General features: G+C 34.2%; 1 protein-coding gene across 1 annotated transcript in view; it reads right to left on the bottom strand.

Moving 5' to 3' along the window:
- Positions 1-19255, bottom strand: part of LOC141343896 (aryl hydrocarbon receptor repressor-like) — a 20171-nt gene extending 916 nt beyond the window's left edge. The window contains exons 1-7 of the mRNA XM_073848562.1: positions 19136-19255; positions 17853-18034; positions 4936-5033; positions 4738-4827; positions 2204-2315; positions 1863-1996; positions 1219-1403 (exon numbers count right to left, since the gene is read on the bottom strand). Of these exons, the coding sequence (XP_073704663.1) occupies positions 1219-1403; positions 1863-1996; positions 2204-2315; positions 4738-4827; positions 4936-5033; positions 17853-18034; positions 19136-19197 (863 nt within the window). The 5' untranslated portion in view covers positions 19198-19255. The remainder of the gene's footprint in view (positions 1-1218; positions 1404-1862; positions 1997-2203; positions 2316-4737; positions 4828-4935; positions 5034-17852; positions 18035-19135) is intronic.
- Positions 19256-20214: the final 959 nt, after the last annotated feature.

Here is a 20214-nt window from a genome sequence, read left to right as displayed (position 1 = left end):
ATAAGTTAGTAATGATAACATAATGTGTTTATTATGAGGCTCAGTAGATATGCACTTAACAAGCCTAAACAGACAGCGAATGAGAGAGAGATCGACTGAGCTTGTGCGATTACCTGCGTCTGTCTTTCAGATCGAGTCGGGTATGTATGTGAAACTAGCTTGTCATGTCCAAGGAAAGTGAAATCTGTCTTGTCATCGACGCTCTGCTGGTCAGCTGAGCCTTTAGAAGTGGCGATTAAAGTTAAAATGATTTCAACATCGTGTTTCATTACGTCTCTCTTTAAATAAATAAGCGTTTTTGAACGTGTAGTTGAATGAACGGTTTAAAGACTCACTCAAAGATAGTCTCTTGCCTCCATCTTGTGGAACTGCACTGACTGACAGCTCGCCTAGAACACGCAGGTAAAATATTAACAGAAAAAGGCGTGCATCATCGAATCTGACTGAACAAGAGACTTTTTCTATCAGTATTTCACCTGCGTTTTCTAGGCGAAAGCCAGAAAGAAATGCAAATTTTAAAGAAAAATTTCTGGCTAGGTTTCTATGTAAGTACGGTTTACTTCACTTCATGTATCAACGCAATTTGGTTTCGGTTTACTGATTTCTGAATATGACCTTACATTGTAAAAGCCTACACACAATTATATATATATATATATATATATATATATATATATATATATATATATATGGCGGTAGCATATCGCACTACTGAGCCACTCAAAATTACCGCAAGGGAAATTCCTTTACCGCGACAGCCCTATTTAAATGTTTAAAAAAATTTCAGTATCTCCAGTCTGTGTCACATGATCCTTTAGAAATCATTCTAATATGCTGATTTGCTGTTCTAACATTTCCTATTATCAGTGTTGAAAGCAGTTGTCCAAATACATACATGTTTTTTCAATTTTCTTTGAAGAATAGAAAGCTCAAAAAACAGCATTTACTTTAAACAGAAATTTTTATATAATTATTCTTTACTGTCATTTTCAGTCAATTTAATGCATGCTTGCTGAACAAAGATGTAAGTATAGCTTTAATTCAAATAAGTTTTATGGTGATCTTGTCTTCAGTTATTTCTTCTGCATTTAAACTGCATTTTGCCTGCAAAAAATCTAACTGCCTACTATAATTGTGCTAAAAACTTCCCAAAAGTGTAATTTTCAATTTCATAATTCTATGCAAAAATGCAGAGAAATAGACAGGATTAATGTGTACCTGCTTCCAGACCTTTTGTGCTTGCTCATCATCATCATACTCTTCATCTTGAGCTCCACAACAGAGGGCAGGACTAGAGGAACAGCCACACAGAACAGAGCAAACTGAGGTGGCAGCAGAGCTCCAGAGTCCGTCTTCCTCCTTTGACCCTGGAGGAACTTCAGACTGCCCTGAAATTGCATGTTCTACAGGAGACAAGAGCAAATCCTAATTAAAGAATCTCAACCTTAAAAGGAAAGTTCTCCCAAAAATGAAAATTCCATCATTAATCACCCTCATGTCATTTCAAACCCATAAGACCTCCATTCTTCTATGGAACACACATTAAGTTATTTTAATGAAATCCTAGAGCTTTCTGACCCTGCATAGATGGCAACATTATGGTTGAACCACTGATGTCACATTGACTATTTTAACAATGTCCTTACTACCTTTCTGGGCCTTGAACATGTCAGTTGTCAGGGTCAGAAAGCTCTCGGATTTCATTAAAAATATCTTGATTAGTGTTCAAACGTTGAACAAAGTCTTGGAATGACACGAGGGTGAGTAATTAATGACAGAATTTTTGGGTGAACTTTCCCTTTAATTAAACAAGTCAGGTAAAACCACTAAGATTAAATAATTTGAGTGATTTCATGACTGACCAGAAAGCCGGAGGTGCTGTCCAGCAGGCAGCGGACTCGAGCAACGAAGCACCGTGTGAGGAACGGAGACAGTTCAGGAGAAACGCCGTCAGGCTCTTCAGCACTATACAGATGACCCATCACAACATCCTCATCTACTAGAGCACACACAAACACAAGACAGTCTAGAAACCGATGACTCACCTGTCTAATAACAGATGCATGCATCTTTTCCATGCAATCATAATGACTGGAGCTTATAAGCTTCAAAACACATGCAAAAGCAAGTATGTGCAATATATTCCCAGGATTCTAAATCAAATGCACTGTGCTCTATAGGGTTAAGGGTAATTACAGTATACACACACCAGTGTCTTGCTGGCCAGGGTTCATCGCCCAATGGAGCTGCCTGTGAAACTCCTGTCGCTCCTCCACATGGATATAATCAAAGACCTTCTGATGCATCACATCCGTCTGCAAAAAAAGATAACACACACCAAGACAAAACCAGAACGTGTTTATTGCAGAAGCGCTCTTGCATCAGTGTTTTGTGTTTATCTGCAGTGACCTCCTCACAGTTATATGGGCTACAAACTACTCTGAAGTCTAATTCAGTTTCACGTCAAACCACATTAGAAACATTATTCATCAAAATTTCATTGTGGAACCTCTTCTGTCACTTTAACTGCTGTTAAAATCTTTTTCAAAGGCTTTTTATGTTGCAAGGTTCCTGGCAGATAGTCGAATTAGTTCATAATTCATGCAATTATTGTTGTGTGTTTGCTTCGGTTACTATTAATAATCATTTAGATGTCAGATTCGTGGCAGAGAGCAGTGTATCACTAAGAGCCGAAATATTAATAGCTGTTATGCTCGTAACATCCCGTGTTTGAGTTCAACTTAGGTCATGTCCTGTTCCCCATCTCGCTATTCAGTTTTAAAATATTAATTTAATTATAAAATAAATCATTTAAAATAAAGAGTAAAATATAAAAAAGAAAAAGTAATTATTTTAAATAAAATTGAATTAAATATATACAATTAGAACGTAAAATAAAAAAATAAAAATAAATCTTCTAACTGCTTTCCTTTGGTCAGTGTTCTCATGTATAATGTATGCTTGAACCCACAAATCCCTTTTCACAGCCCCATGTGTTTGTTGCGTGACACCAGGGCTGCGTGCATGCGGACAGAAGTGTCTCAACACTAAAGAACAACAAAACAAAAGCCTGAAATACCAGCCCACATGACCATACCCGCTGTTCGTAAACAACAAACGCTGCCTAAAACATTCAACCTTTCCTTTATTTTCCAGTGTGGGACTTTTCGCACACTTTCATGACTAACACACCCCTGTGTCGTCTTAATTTCCAATCAAAATTTCCTTCTTGGAGGAGATGGTTTGTTTGCAGAGGAAGCCAGACTCTTTGAAGGCTGTGAGAAAGTCTTAAATTAACCGAGGGGTGAAAAGACTAACTATTTTTACACATTATGCTGGAAGAGGCCTTTAACACGACATACTTCTGTGGTTTCCAGTCAACCACAGATGGCGTGGGTACTTCTCATATAACCACAAATGATTGTTGTTTAGATTTCTCTGATGAGACGGCACTTTTATTTGAGAACTGTTTAAAAAGGTAAAATTGGTCACATATTGGATTTATATATTATTTTGTTTGGATTGTCACGCATGAAAGCTAAATACACAAACTACTACAATAACTACAGTGCAGTGAAATACCACCCTCTCTCTCTCTCTATACAGCTGAAGTCAAAAGTTTACATACACCTTGCAGAATCTGCAAAATGCAAAGGCATCATACAAAATTCATGTTATTTTTTATTTAGTACTGAACTGAATAAGATATTTCACATAAAAGACGTTTACATATAGTCCACAAGAGAAAATAATAGTTGAATTTATAAAAATTATCCAGTTCAAAAGTTTACATACACTTGATTCTTAATACTGTGTTGTTACCTGAATTGTTCATCAGTCCCTTGTTTGTTCAATAGTTAAACTGCCCGCTGAGGACAAATGATTGACTTATAGGCAACTATAAGTCTATAGGAAGGTTCAAACACTCACTGATGCTCCAGAAGGAAAAACGATGCATTAAGAGCGTGGGGGTGAAAACTTATTGAATTTGAAAATCAGAGTAAATTTAACGTATTTTGTCATCTGGGGAACATTTAAGTATCTTTTGTAGCTTCTGAAAAGCAGTACTAAATAAAAATATCAAAAAATATATATGATATTTAGGCAAAAAAAAAAAAAAAAAAAAAACATACATTCATTCTGTTTAAAAGTTTTCGCCCTCTGGCTCTTAATGCATTGAGTTTCTTTCTGGAGCATCAGCATTTTGACCTTCTGTAATAGTTGCATATGAGTCCCTCAGTTGTCCTCAGTGTAAAAAGATGCATCTCAAAATCATAGTCATTGTTGGAAAAGATTCAAATATACAAAACCAAAGAATTTGTGGGACCTGAAGTATTTTTCTGAAGAACAACAGGCATTTTAACTGTTGAGGACAAACAAGGAACACACAAACTATCACTAAACAATAAACACAGCTGTGGAGCATTCACGTAACAACACAGTATTAAGAATCAAGTGTATGCAAACTTTAAAAGGGGTTCATTTTTATATCTTATAAAAACTATTATTTTCTCTTGGGGACTATATGTAAATGTCTTTAATGTGAAATATCTTAATCAGGTCAATAAAAAAAACAACAACACGCATTTTGTATGATCCCTCTTATTTTGCAGATTCTGCAAGATGTATGTAAACTTTTGACTCATTAAATGTGAGCATTTGAACAAGTTATGGGATGTTATACACTTCATTATTCATGTTTTATTTGTAGAATATTGGAGCTCATTTGAGGGTTACCTGATGAAATCCAAGGTAGTCAACGATGGTGCATGATGCATAGAAAATAAAACCATCGGAGCTCACGATCAGTGCAAATCCAGGGAGAGACTACAAGATATAAAATGTGTCAATAGTCATGTCACTAAAATGGTATGTGCAAAAATATTTTTTTATACATATAATATCATTTTAAACTTATAATTTTAAAGCAGTCACCTTTAGGAGATGATCACTCTCCATGACACGGGGCAGGATCTCTTTCTTGTGCTCCGAGGTTGAGGTATCACAGCTGCGATTTTCTTTCTCTTGCACTGCTGTGAGAAAGATAAAAACAGATATACATGGATATAAACTAAACTTGTACATGTAAGAGTGTCACAGCAAACAAATTCTTTAGGAATGACCAGAATTTCTCCATCTGATAGCAAGACAACATTCACTTAGAGTTTTTCTCAATTGCTTAAACACATTTCTTGGAATTATGCCTTTTATTTGCCCTTTTTTTATAAACTCAATTCCTCAAACATCCTATATTCAGGTCAAAATGAAGCTCTCCACTTAAAACATCTCAATCTTGCTGAACCAAACCTTGCTCTCAGACATGTCACACACACACACACACACACACACACACACACACACACACAGGTTTACATGTTTTATGGGGACATAGGCGTAATGGTTTTTATACTGTACAAACCGTATTTTCTATCGCCCTAACCCTACCCTACACCTAAACCTAGCCCTCACAGGAGATTGTGCAAACTTTTACTTCCTCAAAAAAACTCATTGTGCATGATTTATAAGCCTGTTTCCTCATGGGGACCTGAGAAATGTCCCCACAAGGTCAAAATTTACTGGTATTCCTATCCTTGTGGGGACATTTGGTCCCCACAACGTGATGAATACCAGTACACACACACACACACACACACACACACACACACGATCAATTCAAAACAATACTACAAATACTAAAAATGGTAGTAAGTGTTTCCTGTGGTAAAGAAAGCCCACTGTCAGAATTTGTAACTCTTGTGTTGTCCTCTATATATGCTTTCCAAATGAAGGTTCATAAGATGTACCTTTTGAGCTATTTCAGAGAACTGCGTTATCTTTGGTTGATCTCATTAGTGAAAGTCAAGATTCACTTGAACAATTCTTGGCAAATGTACAAAAATTCTAGAATGTAATAGAAATGTGTAGAAAATATGCTTCACAGCTTATGACAACTAGAAAGAAAGAAAGAAAGAAAGAAAGAAATGAAAGAAAGAAACGAAAGAAAGAAAGAAAAGAAAGAAACGAAAGAAAGAAAGAAACAAAAGAAAGAAACAAAAGAAAGAAAGATGGGTGTGCTTTTTACAAAATGGCATTATGGTTTTGAAATTTTAGTTCAAAAGCCTGGTTATAGTGTTTTCGCAATTGAGAAATGCTGTAATCCGAATTTTGCTGCACCCTTTTATTTTTAACAGAAATGACGCATTTATGCCTCATACATCAAGAGAACCAAGACAACTGCAACTTCATAAGAGCAAAACCTGCTGATCACCCTTCTTCATTAAGCATCTGCTTTTAGTCAATCCATTTCAGATGTACTTTCCCAATTTCACGACTGGTTGAGAATGACTGCAAAGCATTGTATGAAACGAGACAGCCCAAGTGCTCTTCATTAGCCGTGCTAATCTAAAAAGATCAAGATAAAAATCATTCAAAATAATTCACATTTTTGGTCTTCTTCAGTTAATTTTGCGGGAACTTCAATGCCTAACATCAAAGCGAAGGAGATAACCACAAACAGACAGAGCAGATTTATTCAGTGGTGTTTATACATCTCAAATATATCAAGCATATAATCTGGATTTAAACCAGATTTGTTTTCTTACAAGCAGCCATTTTAAATTGACATAAGCACATGCATTCTTGCATCATTTTAAGCTGTTGCTCTCAAGAGAGGTTTCTCTGACCACTGTAGAGTTAAATATGTCATCAACATAATATTAAAAATATACCAACGATAAAGACTTTTGGTCTGCTAAACTGTCTCTCCATATATGTCTGATTATCGGCCAAACCTATGTATTTTATCATTTTATTATTATTGCTCAATAACATGAGGGAAACCATCATCTCTCTCTAAAGACTCGTTCTCCATATTTTCCCAAATCAGCAGGTGGATGTGCTACTTTTCACAAAATGTCTGTTCACAAGCAGCCATTTCACCGCAGAGTTGTTTTGATGAGGGGATGGAAATAAAAAACAGATCTGCTCTTGACAATTGAGGTTAGATTTACGAGCAGATGTGTGTTTGTACGCAGTGACTCAACGGACTCACTCTCTCTTTTTCCCTGTACTTTGTACCTCGTTCAAAGTCTTTGAAACAAAAATCTCAACAAGTACAAGCAAAGAACACGAAAAGGCATAATTCACCCAAAAATTATTTAATTAGCCTCATTACCCTAAGCCACAACATTAGACCCCATTGAATTTTTACTGAACAAATCCAAATGGCTTAACTTTTGAGTATCAATTAGATTGTACACAAATAATTCAACACAATTTTGATCTTTTTGGATTAATACTCTTGAAAAGTGATGTATTGTGTAGATCACGTCTGAAGTTAATTATTTTCTTATTCTCAAGTCAAACTGAGCTGTAAACAATAATACCAAGTTTAGAAATGTCCAAAAAAATCAATCAAATCAAAGCAATGATGACAAGCGTTATAAAAAATGAAACAATCACTCAAAACTTTATAAATCCAACAATATAGCATATTTTAGTACAAAAAGTGTACTGAAAGTGTGCAAAAACATGTGCAACAGATTCAGAAATACTATGAAAGTGAACCTGAGATAAGTGTTTAAGAAGTCATTCTATGAAAATCAGTTCCAGACCTGCCCTTGTGAAGTTTCTTGATACAATACCTCTGACATTGACAAGCAATTTGTGAAATTAAGTACCATCAAGAAGTACAATATCTCATGTGCAAAAGAAACACTCATGGACAATTCATAAAATTCATACTTTTGGTTTATTCCCTTCTAAAACATAATGCACACATACCCACACATACACACACATCCAACAAGTCAAAGAGAAAATCATCAATTCCTGATAAACTGACACTATGTATCACAAAAAAAGTAGAAGTCACTTAATATAACATATGTGACCACAGAACCAGTCATAAGGGTACATTTTTTTTAAATTGAGATTTATACATCATCTGAAAGCTAAATAAAAAAGCTTTTCATTGAGGTATGGTTTGTTAAGAAAGGACAATATTTGGAACTATTTTAAAATCTGGAATCTGATTGTGCAAAAAAGTCAAAATACAGGGAAAATCCCTTTAAAGTTGTTCAAATGAAGTTCTTAGCAATGCATATTACTAACCAGAAGTTCAGTTTTGATATATTTACGGTACGAAATTGACAAAAAAATCTTCATGGAACATGAACTTTAGGATACTTAATATCCTAATGATTTTGGCATAAAACAAATATTAATAATTTTGACCCATGTATTTTTGGCTATTGCTACAAATATACCCATATGCCATTCCATAGCTCAAAGTCAGGACTTGTGCTATGGAACTTATGCAGGAATTTATTCGGCAAAAGTGTGTCCATCTACTATTATTCGCATCAACCCTTTATCGCACAAGTCAAAACCACCTCAAGCGAAGAAAAAAAAAAAACTTTTTTGTAAAATAAGGCATTTTAGTTTTTTTCAAAATGTAGCCTGTATCTGATGCAATATATCAAAATGTGCATTAAAAAACATGGTAATAGAAACATAGCTGCTCACACACACACAAATTAATCTATACTTCATTTTTCCTTCCTCCATGTTTTCTTCCTTTCTTAATGACTTTTTTTATTCAGAAATATAAAAGAAAACAAAACGAATTCACTCAGAAAGTTGCCCTCCTGTCATATACATATATGTAATAGACATTCATTGCTGCTGTGTAAGGAATGTACTCGGAAGCATTCAGTTACATACAATTACTTCACCCATTATGTTTGTGTGTGCTGAAGGTAGAATAGCAGATACAAGAAAAGAGGAGGAAGCCGTAGTAGACTAATTTAAAATGCTGGTCTCCTACACTCTGATGGACAGATTATTAGATCATTTTCACTGGCGTCCCTCTGAGGTCCAGCTCTGGTGAACTACAGTCACGCAAACCCAGTTTTACTGCAGGCTCTTAAAGGGCCAGAGCTTGCTTTAAGAACAAATGAAAACTGGCCAATCTAAGAGACTGACTTGGAGACTTTTGTTCTTTCATGTCTTTTATGCTTCCCAATGCTGTGTTTATTTGACAGTAATCGCAATAATATTGTGGAACATTATATTTTATTAGAACATAAACAATTTGTATTTAAATATACTTTAAAATGTAATTTATTCTTGTGACGTAAAGCTAATTTTCAGACTTTTACAAAGTCGTACTGCAAAATTTTGGGTGGATGGATGTATGGTTGGTCAGTCTCTTAGTCTGGCCAGTTATTTGTGTTTAAAGGAAGCTCTGGCCCTTTAAGAGCCTGCAGCAAAGCTGGGTTTGCATGACATTGATGTATAGTTTGTTTGGATATTTGGCTGAGCTACAACTATTTGAAAATCTGGAATCTGAGAATGCAAAAAAAAAAAAATCTAAATATTGAGAAAATCACCCTAAAGTTGTCCAAATGAAGATCTAACAAAAATTAAGTTTTGATAATGATAGTAAATGTACAAAATATCTTTATGGAATGGATCTTTATTAAATTCATCATTTTGACCCATACAGTGTATTTTTGGCTATTGCTACAAATACTAAAGACTACCTAAGTTTTGTGGTCCAGCGTCACAAACAATCACATGACACAAACATAACAGACCACTGCACATCCGCATGTGCTCCAAGGGCAGATTATTCACATCACTAGCACTAATGACAGCGGCTTTCCAACTCGGGTTAACCTCGCCGAAGAGGGGTCAACATGTGCGTTTTGTGTTTTGGCTCTGGTATGAGAAAACCTGAGTTTAAAAACATTGTTCACATGAGATCATGCATCAGTCTGCTGGCACACGGCTCTGTTTGAGGCATTAATCTTGTTTTACATGACTGTTATTATAAATTCTGTTTTATTGAGCATTGCATATTGATTTAAAAACTTTTCCCAGGAATGCTTCGCAATCCCTAAATGGCATATATAATGAATAAAGCACAAAGAATTGAAAAACGTCATTTATTCAGTGACTAATAGTCGGGCTCCAAGTTGCGTAAAAGGCATGAAAAACAAACGTTTAAAAGAAAGAGGGGAATGAATGTGTTGCATGGAGAAAATCAAGAATTTGCACAAGAACTCACTATGTCAGGCGAACATTATTACAGTTGTCACGCAACAGAACACTCCTTTATGATGTATCTGGGTCATTTTACTAGTCGTTTGCACGACATCGTGTGCAAAGGAACTGCCAACAAACACGGAGCCCATAAATGTTCTTACTGGAGGTTTTGATGTCGACAATAAATATCTCAGCTCTTTAGAAGCAATTTAGCATGCTGCGCTTTGCATTTTGGTGCTAACAAAGAGCTGTTTGAATGGTCAGGGTGACAATACATAATACTAGCTTTATATGGGAACATATGCGTAGAATCTAGTGTAGAAACAATTTCATTCAGAAATTACTTGAAAATTTTAGAATGAATTTTGAAGTAGAAAGACTGAAATCTTTTTTGCACAACAAAGATCAAATATGTATTTATCTGAGATCAGGGAATTCTCATGCAAGGGAGGGGGAAAATCCTCTGTCCCATGCTAAAACAGATGTTTGGAGACTCACGCACATGCATGATGCTGGACGCTTGGATCATTTATCAGCGACTAGCACACATTCTTGCATGATGAAAACAAACAGAGGAATGTTTCCAGGACAGAGACGCGAGATGGAATTTTCCTGATTTGCACGCAAGAAGAATTTGCCAAGGAGGGTCTGGCGGCTGCCAAGCGTCTGCACAATTGCGAGTTCATTGGGGGGAAATTTTTACATGATACTGGATGCTTAGTGTGGAAAAGCACCAGAGCCAACATCATTCCCTGTCTGCAGCGAAAGACCAATTCATCATTATTATTAAATTCCTGCTTTATTAAAATGACACCTCTTTTCAGGATTTCCCAAATGTCACAAACAATGTTTTAAACTGTTCAGTTTTGCCTATAAAGTCAGAGATATTAAAAATGAACTCAAACATGTCTTAAATTCTTCCAAAAATGAATGATCTGATCCATGTTATACAACTGTCAGTGGATTTTTTTTAAAAAGGAAGTTGATACTTTTATTCACGGATGCATACAATTTGCTGAAAGTGAGACTAAAGATGTTCATGGTGTTACAAAGTTTTTCTCTCAAATAAACACTGTTCTTTTGAACATTCCATTCACCAGAGAAATGAAAAACAAACACATTTTTCACAAAACTAAACTACCAGTAATTATGTTTTTTTAAAGAATTCTCTTCTGTAAACCAAGTGCAAAAACAATAATATTGTGAAATATTTTTACTATTTAAAATAACTGCTTTCTATTTGAATATTTTTAAAAATGTAATTTATTCCTGTGATCAAAGCTGAATTTTCAGCATCATTACTCCAGTCTTCAGTGATATGCTTTTCAAGAAACATTTTTATTATTATTAACATTTAAAATGGTTATATTTTTAAACTATTCTTTGATTAATAGAAAGATCCAAAGATCAGCATTTCTCTGTAATATTATACACTACACCATTCAAAAGCTTGGAGTCATTATTTTTTAGGGAAAGAAATTATAGAAATGAACACTTTTATTTAGCAAAGATGTTTTAAAATAATTAAAAGTGAGGATAAAAACATTTATAATGTTACAAATGATTTCTATTTCAGATAAATGCTGTTTTTCTGAAAAAAAAAATATATTTTTAACATAATAATAACAACAATAAATGTTTTTGGAGCAGCAAAACAGAATATTAAAATGATTTCTAAAGGACCATGTGAAGCATTGAAATCACAGGAATAAATTACATTTTAAATTATATATTTAAATAAACAGTTATTTTAAACAGTAAAAATATTTTAAAATTTTACTGTTTTTGCTGTACTTTGGATCAAATAAATACAGGCTTGGTGAGCAGGAGAGACTTCTTTTAAAAAAAAACATTAAAAATCTTACAGTGCAAAAACTTTTGACTGGTAGTGTATGAAGCAGCAAAACTGTTGTCAACACTGATAATAATAAGAAATGTTTCTTGAGCAAGAAATAAGCATATTAGAATGATTTTTGAAGGATCATGTGACACTGAAGACTGGAGTAATGATGCTGAAAATTCAGCCTTAAATACATTTAAATGAAAAATGGTTATTTTAAATTGTAATAAAATTTTACAATATTACTGTTATACTGCATTTTTTAATCAAATAAATGCAGCCATGGTGAGCATAAATATTACGTTAATTAATTTATTAGATAATATATCAAATAAAATAAAACTATTATCCTAAATTGACCCCAGATTTTTATAACTGTAGCATAAATGTCAATTTTATAGCTCTAGTCAGTCATGTCCAAAAACATCTTAAACTTTCAAATCTCTCATGAGCTATGAAAGAAAAAAAATCCTATTGTAGGGCTGCACGATTAATCGCACCATCTTGTGAGGCGCATTTAGTCAATGAAGCCAGTACTTGGATTAGTAGTAAATCTCCATCACGCGCGTTCAGCGTTCGGCAATTAATACACAGAGGCGTAAATCACTGACAAGCTACGCCAAAACGCACTCAAAATCGCATTCGATTTGGCGTAGCTTGTCAGTGATTTACGTCTCGGTGTATTAATTGCCGCTCCAGCTGAACGCACGTGATGGAGATTTACTACTAATTAAAGTACCGGCTTCATTGACTAAATGCGCCTCACAACATCGTGCGATTAATCGTGCAGCCCAATCCTATTGTATTAAAAAATACAAACATTAAAACACTTATTGAACTTAAAGGTGCAGTGTGTAGATTTATGCGGCATCTAGCGGTTAAGTTTTGAATTGCAACCTGATTGCAACCAACGGCTCCGTCCACCGCTCACCCCTCCCTTTACAGAAACTACGGCAACCGACACGCGATTAAGATGTCGTCGTTTCAGACAGCAAAGAATAATGAAGTTTCTTTTAAAACGTAAATAAGAGAATTATATTTACTTGATAATTCAATAAAACGATGTTATTGTGAATATTGCAGTTACTTGTTCATCATTGTGTCAGTGTTTTTTCCCAAGAACAGCAGTGATGAAACGCGATCTGTAGAGCAGTTTGTCCATTCAGGGCTACAGTAGAAACATAACGGCGGCTTCCATGTGGGGGGACCCGCGGTGTATGTAGATATAAACTGGTAATTGTAAGGTAATAAAAACATAATGGTTAATTAAGTAAGGTCTTTATTCACCCCTGAAAACATAGTTATGTATATGATATTGCATTTCTGTCTAGAGATAATCTTAAATATTACACACTGCACCTTTAATTACTCAATTATCTGAAAAAAATTCCAAAGATCAAAGAAAAAAATTCTTTCTTCATCCTTGAAAAAGCTGCAAATTTTTGGAACTTACTTTGGTCTATTACTGGAAAAACTGTACATGTTAAAAGCATTCAATCAAGTGGTTATTAAATGGCCACTAAAAGTGTATTGCGTATGGTCTGAACAGAAGCACCAAAGCTGATCTGCATCTTCCCCCTCTTAGTGCTTTCCTCAGGATGGGGACTTTGCCAGGCTGCAGTCACGCAAACGCTCCCCAGGAGCCAGTGGAGCATTCATTACCCATAACCCCCTTCTCTTCAACATCCCACACACACTCACTCTCTCTGGATCTCAATTACTCCCTGATGTGCAGTTTAAGCTGTTATTCACACTCTGCAACTAACTCTCCAAGTACATTAGCATTTCCTAAAGGAAACAACAGTGCTTAATATGTTGATTTGAGTAAGCTCAGGTTTTAGATGAAATGCTGCTTGATTAAACACTATCCTAGTCATGACACTCAGCATGCATCGTACACTGTAAGAAAAAAAAAAGAAGAAATGTAGGCAGAAAATTACAAATGTTTCTATAAAGTTTCTGGAAAAGGCCTTCATATTAACATGGTACTTCAGGTTGTATTTGTACACATGTATTACAACAAATAATTCAGCCTGTATCATCTATGAAGTGTATATGCAGCTATTTATACAAAATAAATAACTAAATAATAAAAACGCTATTTTTGAAAAACATTTATACTCTAAAAACTATAAAGGTATAATTCAAACTAAAAATTTAAATGTATGTTTCAAACTATAATTACACACTTTCCTTCACACTTCACTTTAAAAGTCAAACCGTTTGTTGCACAAACTGTGTTATACACTTAAGTATAACACTTAAGGTAGCCGTTTGTTTAAATTACTAATCTCATTTAAGAGCAATAATAATGATGTTTGCATGAGCAAGCACTAAAGGAGCAATACTTTCATTCATTCTGAAAGGAGATATAGAAAAGTTTGGGAGGTTAGTTTATATCCTCCACATCCCGAGAGGCCCGGAAATGTGCTGGAATTCACCTGACCGTGTGACAATCATGATTTGATTATAATTATATGAAACAAGCCTCTAAAAATGGTGTTGGGCCAACAAAGGCTTTCACAGGGTTTCCCGCTGTGTTTTAAGACTTGTGGTGAAGAACTAAAACACAGTGTGGCTGGATCAGACACAGCTTCAGTCATGCACAAGCCATCTGCACAAGACAGGCACAGGCTGAGAACAGAGAAATTAGGAGAATTAGCTACTTATGCAAACGTAAATTCATAAACAACATTCAAGTGATAGTTTGCCCAGAAATTACAATTCTGATTGTCTGAAATTACCAGTCTGAAACAAATTATTTAACAACAATCTTCAAAGTATCTTATTTTAAGTACTTTATTCATAACTACTCCTATTGCCTTAAAAATATAGCTAATGTACAGTTAAATAAGCAATAAGCATTCACAGTAAACTAAAAGATCTTTAATGTCATTTCTATTAACACTTATGTCATATAATTAAATGTACACTACCAGTCAAAAATTTTTGAACAGTAAGATTTGTAATGTTTTGCAAAGAATTTTCTTCTGCTCACCAAGCCTGCATTTATTTGATCCATAAAAAGCAAAAGCAGTAATTTTGTGAAATATTTTTACCGTTTGCAATTACTGATTTCTATTTTACAAAGTAATTTATTCCTGTGACCAATGCAAAGTTTTCAGCATCATTACTACAGTCTTCAGTGTCAAATGATCCTTCAGAAATCATTCTAATATGCTGATTTGCTGTTCAAGAAACATTTTTATTTTCATAAATATTTAAAACAATTGAGTACTTTTTTTTTAGGATTCTTTGATGGATAGAGAGATCCAAAGATCAGCATTTATCTGAAATAAAAAGCTTTTCTTCTGAACTTTCTCATCATCAAAAAAATCCCTGAAAACATTTCTACCGTTATCAACTTAATAATAATAATAACAATAAATGTTTTCTAGCAGCAAATCAGAATATTAGAATGATTTCTAGAGGATCATGTGACTGGAGTAATGATGCTAAAAATTCAGCTTTGAAATCACAGGAATAAATTGCATTTTAAAATATATTTAAATAGAAAATAGTTTTTTTAAATAGTAAAAATATTTCATACATTTTGCTGTATTTTGGATCAAATAAATGCAGGCTTGGTGAGCAGAAGAGACTTCTTAATTAAAAAAAAAAAAAAAAAAAAAAACCCTTTAAAATATTTTTAAAAAATTCACAGCAAAGATAAATTAACCACGACCTGAAGGTGGACATTTTTACAATTATTAAAATGCCTTTTACTTGCTGAAATTGGAGTTTTGTGCATTTTAAATATATTTAATAACTTCAATTAACACACTACAGTTGAAATTAGAATAAAGTATTTTATGTGCATGATTTTGTCAGTCCACACATCCAAATAAGTGTTTTTAAAGCATGCCAAAACTTGTAACATTTTAAAGTTAAAATTTTAGACATTTAAAGAATGTTGGTAACCAAAAAGTTGATGGTTCCTAATGACTCTTTGATTACGCTTTATGTACAGGAAAAAAATGAATACAGGTTTGGAATAACCTAAAGGGTAATTATATATAGGTAATAATAATATAGGTAAATAAAGGGTAAGTAATGACAGAAATGTAATTTCTGGCATTTTTTATTTCATTAATATTGTATTATCTGCAAGTAGGTTTTTTAAAAATATTCTACAAGTGCACTTTCAACACACTGAAGTGCACTTTATCACATTTTTTCAAAATATCTCCTTTCGTGTTCCACGGCAGAAAATTCGATTGTTGACATACAGGTAAGAGAGCTTTGAGAAATGTGACCCTGGACCACAAAACCAGTCATAAGGTTAAATTTTACAAAACTGAGATGTATACATCATATGAAAGCTCAATAAATAAGCTTTCTATTGATGTATGGTTTGTTAGGATAGGACAATATTTGGCCGAGATACATCTATTTGAAAATCTGGAATCTGAGGGTGCAAAAAAATCAAAATACTGAGAAAATCACCTTTAAAGTTGTCCAAATTAAGTTCTTAACAATGCATATTACTAATCAAAATTTACATTTTGATATGTTTACAGTAGGAATTTTACAAAAAAATCTTCATGGAACATAAGAATTTTGACCCATACTATGTATTTTTGGCTATTGCTACAAATATACCCCAGCGACTTAAGACTGGTTTTGTGGTCCAGGGTCACAAATATGAGTTCATATCGAGATCTCCAAGTTGAATCTCCTTGCTTTTACTTTCCTACAGGCAAAAACTCAAAAAGAAAGTGTTGAATAAATGAGGTTCTGGTAAATGACACTTATGTCATAAAATTATTTTAATTATTAGCATAAGTTTTTTAATCTACCAGTATTACAAAGTGAATTCTTAATTCCATGTAAAAATGAAAACCTTTCCATGAAAGCCTTTTTGATGACATTCCAAACCTGACATAAACATACTTTTAGATTGTCATGGCCTTGTCTATAATTTATGGCTTGAAAGGTGACAGAAAATTAGATCAGACCGGAAACGCGAATGGCCTTGAAAAGATGAATACATTAAAATCGTGATGTTTGAACATAATACATGCATCAATCTCATACGAACTGAAAGATCAAGGCTGACACAAACTGAGATCCGTGACGGTTCAAGTTCTTCAGGGTCGATCATGCATTATAAATGACAGTATTCATGACAGTTATGAATTCCCTGAGTGTGAAATCTACCCAAAATCTCAAATACACAAACCTGTGCAAAGAAACCTGGAAGCAATAAATAAATAAAATCTGATTTTAAATTATGAATAGCATGGCAATCCAGTCTCAAAAAAGCTTTCCCAACACGACGCTAGGCAGTGGACACAAAGCTTTCCTTCCTTTTTAGTTGCTTTTATTACTCTCCATTACTTTGTTATGAGTTCAGTTACATTTGAGAGATGCCCACCTGCCAGCACACAGTCCAAATACTGCCAGCTCTCCACAAAACAACTCAACACTGATCCGTTTGGACACTGTCACAACAAACAGCATGTGAGTGCAAGAGGGCAATCTCTACATTACATTAAGCTACACATGGACCTGTCCTTACATGGCCTCTCCTGAAATAAATCCTACTATTCTACATAGAAGAACTGCATGTGTATTTACCATGTTTGGCCACAAACTACAATAAAATCTTTTTTTAAGTGAGCTGATTTATTTTTAAAGTTGCACTGCTTTGTATTATAAATAATTTAACATGCTAAAAATTTTAAAAGAACATGTGGGAGAAAAAAAAATCATGAGAGGGAAATGTTTTCCATAAACTTTCACCAATTATAGTTATATATACTCCATATAAAAATGAAAATGCGACAGAATGTTCTAAAAAACAAAAACAAAACATGAGTAAAAGTGTACAAGAGACAAATTCAATTTTAGGATATGCTTGAGTGAAACACAAAGATGTGTTGTTTGAGTCATCATTTTTGGCAAGCAATGTATTATACAGTCTTAGCAAGGAAATTTGCCTGGAAACATTCCTTCTTACCTTGAAAGAAGCTCTTTACCCGCAGGAAACTGACGCTGAGCCTCAGCACTGAGAGCTTGTCCAGTTTAGAGACGACATCCGCACTGAAGGGCAGCAGACTCGCCAATCGGTCCAGTTCTGCATTCAGACGCTCACGATGACGCTTAGATGGGTTTGATTTCTGACCCGTTTTCTCTGGTTTCCTGAAAATACAAACTATAATTTAATCACACTTTAAATCTGTGTGGCATCCAAAGGACTGAATGGCATAAAAAACATGATTACATAAAATATTATCATTAACGACTCTTCTCTTTATCTCTTTAGTACTCTCTTGTTTAATTGTATTAACACCGCCAATAAAACAGTCATGGCAATTAAAAAAAAAACTTGAAATGAATGTAACAACATAGTAATGACCATAGAAGTAAACTATTATTAATCTAACAACAATAGTAATATACATACAGTGTTGGCCAAAATTATTAGAACACTAGTATTTTCACCAGCTGCTATAAATGGTTTTAAGACAATTATTATCTTTTCCTGTAGCGTGTCAGTAGGAAATATCATTAATTGCCATTAATTGTAATAATCAAGTGAGATTTTTGTTTGCACAAGGAGTCTAATCTCATCATCATCTAGTCTGTCTGGAATAACAAAGAAACTGAACAAACTGAGACAGACTAAATCCAGAAGAACTGTGGCAAGGTCTCTAAGATGCTTCAAGAAACATACTTGCAAGGCTAGAGTACTGTTAAAAGTTTGTGTAAAAATGCTGTAAAATGAGGATTCTGTCATAAATATCTTCTATTAACTAAATTAAATCATTTGGTGTGACCATCATTTGCGTTTAAAGCAGCTTTTGCCCTTGGTGCACTTGTGCATAGTTTTTCAGGCAGCTTTGCAGGTAGGTTTCTTGAAGCATCTTGGAGACATTGCCACAGTTCTTCTGGATTTAGTCTCTTTTTGTTGTTTCATGTCATTCCAGACAGACTGGATGATGAGGAGATCAGATCTCAGTGTGGAGTACTCGCTGTTGACTACTTGTGCAAACAAAAATCTTACTGTTTTATTCCAATTAATGGCAAAATTAATGTTTGGAAATCTAAACTGATAGTTCATACAGACACTACAGCAAGAAATAGAAATAACTGACCTAAAACAATTTTAGCTGGTGAAAATAATAGTGTTCTAATCATTTTGGCCACAACTTTATTATCGTTAATGATTTCTCTCATTGTTTTTGTTATTTGTATTGATTTGTCAAAACAGCCATGCTAACAAACTGATAAATACTCAACTGTTTCTGGACGGGTTTTCTCCTTTTCCTTCCAGCATACAGACAGTCTCCAGGTGGAATCATTGTTTACTTCTCCAAATTGTTAGCTCAACACTTAAAATGCGCTTTTTAGTTCCTGGCAAACAGTATTGGACATGTGGAAACACCAGAAGGAAACAGAATAAGGAGGTGTGGAAGTGTAAAAACAAACAGAGACGCAATAAAACACAATGTAAACATTTTAAAGTATCGCCTCAAGTTCTGACAGTTATCAAATACTGAACATACAAGAAATCAAACTCACCAAAATCCACATTCAGCTGATAATAACGGTTGAAGTGACTTAGAATAATTCTTTGAAACGTAGTCGAATCATCCTGAGTGTCAATAAAATGAAATAAACTCTTGAAATGACAGCGACATCAAGCCGCGTTGATGTTTTATATTCGCTCTCAGTCTGACGGGCGCGCGTTTCAGGTGGAGGATCTGAGTACGCGCAATCGCGCATCCTCGAACATTACGCACCACGCACGCACAGCGTAAGCGACGCGAACAAAATAGAACGGCAAGCAAATCTGCACAGCAAAACAATGAATAGAGAAACTTTCAATCTATTACTGTTTCTTATTAAATAACTACTGTGATCCAACAAAAGGGTTGACAAGTGTTGGGAGAATGTCTAATTTATCACAAATCTTTGTAAAATAGGAACAAACACCATTTTAAAACAATGTTTAATTAATTACAATTTTACGAACCTCGTTGCAGAATCTACAAAATGTTAGTTTTTTTGTACTGACATGAATAAGATTTCACATAAAAGACGTTTACACATAGTTCTTAAGAAAAATCCTTTAGTCACACAAATTCATTTTTTTCAGGATTTTTGTGTATTTGAACACTTTTTAACATTGACTTTGAATTTGAGATCAATCGTTTCACACTGAGACAACTAAGGGATTCATATGCAACTATTACAAAAGATTTAAATGCACCAGAAGGAAAAACGATGCATTAAGAGCCGAGGGTGAAAACTTTTGAACAGAAAGAAGATGTATACATTTTTCTTATTTCGCCTAAATAACACATATTTGCATTTAG

The sequence above is a fragment of the Garra rufa genome, chromosome 10 (assembly GCF_049309525.1).
Source record: "Garra rufa chromosome 10, GarRuf1.0, whole genome shotgun sequence".
Lineage (NCBI taxonomy): Eukaryota > Metazoa > Chordata > Actinopteri > Cypriniformes > Cyprinidae > Garra > Garra rufa.
This window is presented reverse-complemented; position numbering and strand designations above follow the sequence as displayed.